The sequence below is a fragment of the Myotis lucifugus genome, unplaced genomic scaffold (assembly GCF_000147115.1).
Source record: "Myotis lucifugus unplaced genomic scaffold, Myoluc2.0 scaffold_434, whole genome shotgun sequence".
Classification (NCBI taxonomy): domain Eukaryota; kingdom Metazoa; phylum Chordata; class Mammalia; order Chiroptera; family Vespertilionidae; genus Myotis; species Myotis lucifugus.
The window spans coordinates 96,412-101,364 of NW_005871482.1; the positions used below are offsets into that span (position 1 = coordinate 96,412).

Below are 4,953 nucleotides of genomic sequence, written 5' to 3' on the forward strand. Positions count from 1 at the left end.
CGGGGGAGAAGGGGCCAAAGGAAAAAAAAAAAGGGCCATGCTAAGAAACCCAGGCTTTCAATTAACCCCTTGTTAAGTCAACGGGAAACCGCGCCGACCAGCGCCCTCTCCTGAAAGGGCCTTTGAGCCGCTCCTCCTGCGGCTCCTGTTTGGCAAAGCCGGGGACCCACACAGAAACAGCACCATTCAGCGCAGGGCGGACTAGAAACATCGCTACGTCGGCTTCTCTCTAGATGGGCAATGAAATGAAAGCGCTTTTTTTTTTTTTGAGATCCTTGAATATAAATCCTCTACGTTTTAAAAACGTCTTTTTTTTTTCCTCAGTCCTCCTAAGGTCACTGGATAGCGTGTGTTGGGTTCGGGTTTTGCTTTGTTGTTTGTTTTCATTCTAGTAAAATCCCATGATTGTCTTCACAGTGTTGCTACCATATTACCTTGTCATTAAAACAGACTTCGTGCATTTCATGGAGCATTCATTTCCTCAATTCAGTTTCCATGGACTGGGTCGTTAAATACTCGTGTTTCGGAGTTCAACGGGATGGGCTCCCACTGTCTCCAACAGGGAAAAAATGCATCTGCGTGGTGAGTGTCCTCAGGCCTCGATGGGGCTGGCCACCATGCTGTTGGGGGTGTCCGGGAGCTGCGAGGACATGGAGGCCACTTCGCTGCCGGTGGAGTTCGAGCCCGGTCCTCCCTCGGAGAAATTGACCTGCGGGGAAGGTTGAGACGTGAATGAAGGAGGCTTTGATCACACACAGAAAAGGATGATCAGATCGTCTGTGTGGGGGTGCCTGCGGGACCGGTGTGTGTAGACAGAGAGATATGTAGAGAGAGCTATCCGGGGACGGGACTCCATTTTAACAGGCTTAAAGCAAGCCTCCCAGGAAAGGGATTTGAGGAGAATCCCTCTCCATTTCCCATCCTCCAAGAGACCTGTTGGAGCTGAACCTGAATTCCCAACCTTATGTTGCCTTCAATTATTTAGAACAAACGTGTTTCCCACTGTAGGATGCATCGGGACTCTACCACGCATGCCCGAGATAAAATCCTCCTGCGGGCTACGTGCTGCCCCGGGAGCAGGCGAGTGCTGTCTCCAGGCATCACAGCCTCTCCCCTTGAGCTGGAAAATCCGTAACACACACTCCGATCGCTCAGCTCCTGTGACCGGCGATGCCGGGGAGGCCCCAAGGAAGAGTGATGGCCTCCTCCAAGGGCTCGCAGCCGGGGCCTCCTTCCTCGTTGGCCCTGCAGCCTGTGGGCCTTTCTCCGTCTCCTCTTTCTCTTTAAGCCGGGCTCTCGCTTCCCAGAGGAGACCCATAGATTATAACGTCATCGCATTATAAATACGGGGCTCCTTTGGAGCCGAGAAAGTCATGTTGCTGCCGCAAAGCTCCTTCTCTGCCCAGCCCCCACCCACGCCTCCTGCCTGGGTTCCTCCTTCTGCTCACATCCGTCACTGCCTTTTCGGAAGCTGCCCCGCATTCTCCCCCACCTGCCCTCTAGGGTCCAGGTTCCACCCAAATAACTCATGAGATTAACCTGACTTTAAAGAAGTGACGGTTCCTCATTCCAGAGGCACCTTCCTCTCCTCGATGCTCAGCTTTCCCACTGGGAGGTCAAAGGACTCCTCAGATTTTCCCAGCCGGCCGACTTACAGACAGAAACCTGGGCCAGGCCTGGGTAACCAGGGACATTACCTACGTGTGGCCACAGCGGAAGAAAATGCCCTCCAGGTAATGTGAGGGTAAAAAGCTAACCTCAATTAAACTGTCATTTCCAAGGAAAGGAACAAGCTTTTAGGATAGACCTTATGTCATACAAGATTCTCTAGGGCTGTTTACTATTTAAGCAAAAAAAAAAAAAAATCTTATGTGTACATATACCACAGAGGACGTAGATTTAATAATCTTACTTATCTTGACCTTTAAGCCTTTTGTAGGTGAAAGGTGAGCTCCTTTTCTCTTTTCTGGATGTGTGAAGCATTCTAAGAGATTTTCACCTAGTATCTCTCTGATGGGTCGAACTCGTGTTCCCTTTTGCTAAATACATGCTGGACAGTATGTCACTAAGTGTGAAATTTGAACTCCTATACTTAAAAATGTTTCAACAGTCCCACTTTCAGATGAGGGCAGTCCCAGAAAGGGCTATTGTAACACAATAAGGGCTATCCTATCGGTCCTGTCTTTGAATAATAACTGGACTCTTTCTTGATGTATCTGAACCTGCACCCAGACAGATGCCTGCTGCCCACTGGTAATGACACTGATCATGCAGGTCCACATTACTAACATCGCTTTGATTTAGGCCCTGAAACACCCCGTTCTCTAGGAGCTGAGGCGGGAGGGCATATACTAATTGCTGATTAAAGTGTCAAGGTGCTCTCTCAAGTCCCTCCGCACTCCCCAGTCGGAGAGGTGTGCTTCTGCAAGCCCGGCGCCTTCCCACGCAGGGCGATTTAGTCAGGCACCTTGAGGCCAATCCATCAAAGCAGGACTGGCAGACAATGCAGCCTGGATGGTCAAATGACGGCGCCCACAGAAAAGGCTCACGGGAGGTTTGTTTTCCTTGCGAGCCTGCTCCTCCTCCTCCCCACACCACCCTCATCTCTGCCCAACCCTGGGCCCAGGGAAGCACTCGTCCCCCCCACCCCCACCCCTGGGATCTTTCTTTTCGAGGCGGCTACACCAGAACCTCCTTGCTGGTGGAGACTTGCGCTGGGAGCTGACACTCACCAGTTGCTGAAAAGCAGGCTGATCTATGTCACTCTGCAAGGCGAAGTCACTCAGTACTTTCCACGGCGGCTGGTAACTCTGCACCTCCACCGGGTTGGCCTGCAGGCCACCGTCGTGCCTCTCGGGACTGGCGGCCACCATGGGCGTTCCTGTCATCCCCTGGATGTTCTGTGAACGAGGCCCCCACCCCGCCCCAACACGTTAATGAGCGAACGCCCTCCCTCCATTGTCTGCTCGGGCTGAACAAATATGCCCAGGCATTATCTTATCTCTATGGTGGCCTTTATTGACTCGGTTAATCTGCTGCACCTATGGATGTGAGCTGGGGTTCCCTGTTGTTTTACTGTGTTTTGTTTTTCTGCTTCTGTGGGCTGGACTATTAGGTCTGCTTGGGCCTCATTACAACGAACTCTGCTGTAACTTCCCTCTTTCCCCGACTCTCATGGCGAATCCCTGTTCCCCGGCGGCCATCCCAGGCCACAGGCCGCAGAGGCCGGCGAGGCCTCCCTTCAGCTCTAGACAGGGTGGCCTCCTGGGCAGTTTCACCGAGCTGAGCTGTTCGGTTAGGTTTTCTCCAGGCGGCTCTCCCTGCAGGCCACCCCCGCCCTCCAGCCCTTGGGTCTGGCGGCTGTGGTACTATTAAGCACTAACCAGCTTAGAAAGTGCCCTGGCCCGGGCTGGGCCGGCCTGCCAAGTTTAATGACAGCTGGTTTTATGGCATTTAAAAATAGGGCCAAAGCAGTAAAAAGCAAAAGAGGGGGGGAAAAAGGAACTCTTGAGGTTCTTTTAACCAGAAGGCCTGTGGTGGGAGCTGCTGTGACCAGGGAGGAGAGGGGGGGACAGTGCCAGGGCCTGACATCTCTGCAGCCTGGGCTTGACTTTGAGCAGAGGGTGCCCTGTCTTTGGGGTCACCTTGGGGGACATCACAGGCCTCAAGGTGCTGCAGAAGGCCTAGCCGGTGGAGGGCAGGGGACTGGGGGGGGGCCTCCAGGGTACCCCTCCCCCCTCCCCTGGATTTCAGAGAAAGCCAAGCCTTGTCCCTCCCTCCTCTCAGGGCACCTAGAGCTGAGGACCTGAATGTCAAACACAGAGCCAGGCCTGGCCGCTCCGCCTGCCCGCAGAGGGGTCCCTGTGTGGACAAGGGGACAAGGTTGAGGGGCATGAGCCCACCCGTGAAGGTTGAGGGGCATGAGCCCACCCGTGAAGGCTGGGGTAGTGGGTTAACCCTCCCACCCTCCACCCCCAATCAGGCTGGCCCTGGGGTGTGGGGCCGCCTTCCAGGGCTCCTGCTCCCAAGCAGGGTGGACACCGAGGCCTCCGGCCAGCCTGGGCAGCCTGGGCTCCTGGCGCGCGCCCTCCCCGCCCCCTCCGGCCGGCGACACTCACGGTCTTGTCATTGGGCTGCTGCTGCTGCAGCTGCTTCATCATGATGCTGCGCTTCTTGTCCTTGCAGCGCTTGTTCTGGAACCAGACCCGGATCACGCGGGGGCTCAGGCCCGTCATCTCCACGAGCTGCTCCTTCATGAGCGCGTCGGGCCGCGGGTTGGCGGCGTAGCAGGTCCGCAGCGTGTGCAGCTGCTTCTCGTTCAGCACCGTCCGCACGCGGGTCGTCTTCTCCGGCTGCTTGTGCACGTGCGGCCGCAGGGCCGGCTGCCGCGCGGAGATGGGCTCGGCTGCGGGGCGAGGGGCGCCGTGAGCGCGGGCCAGGGGCCGGGGTCCCCCTCCCCGCCGCCCAGAGCTTGGCCGCCGAGGCAGAGCAAAACCTCGCTCTCGAATCTGTGGTCACAACGGAGTCATCCGCGCCCGAGCTGCCCCTGTCCCTGCTCTGTCAGCACCCAGGTCGCAAAGGGGCGCGCGTCCCAGTGCCTGGCCCCGGCTCGGAGCCCGGGTGGCCCCTTTCGGCGTCCCCTCTCCTCCCTCCGGGCCTTCCCCAGCACCCAGGGCGGGCCCAGGTGACACCAAGCAGCCCCACCTCCGGACGCTTGGGCCAAGGGCACGGAGGGCTCCGGGGAAGGGGACGCAGCACACGCCAGGGCAGCCAGAGGCCCTGCCAGCCAAGGTGTCTGCAACACAGGACAGTCCTGCAGGAGAGCCGTGGACTCAGTGCGGAGGGGCCACTCGTGTCCAGGGGCTAAAGAAACGGGGCATTTGGGCCGGCTCTCCAGTCCTTGGTCTTCCTTAGTCCTCATCTACCTGGGTGTTTGTGATGTGACTGAACCCA

At 56.9% G+C, this 4,953-nt stretch overlaps 1 protein-coding gene across 1 annotated transcript in view; it reads right to left on the bottom strand.

Moving 5' to 3' along the window:
• Positions 1-308: 308 nt before the first annotated feature.
• Positions 309-4,953, bottom strand: part of LOC102419557 (insulin gene enhancer protein ISL-1) — a 9,963-nt gene continuing 5,318 nt past the window's right edge. Inside the window, 3 exon segments of the mRNA XM_023744175.1 lie at positions 309-709; positions 2,733-2,900; positions 4,119-4,470. Coding sequence (XP_023599943.1) covers positions 593-709; positions 2,733-2,900; positions 4,119-4,470 — 637 coding nt within the window. The 3' untranslated portion in view covers positions 309-592.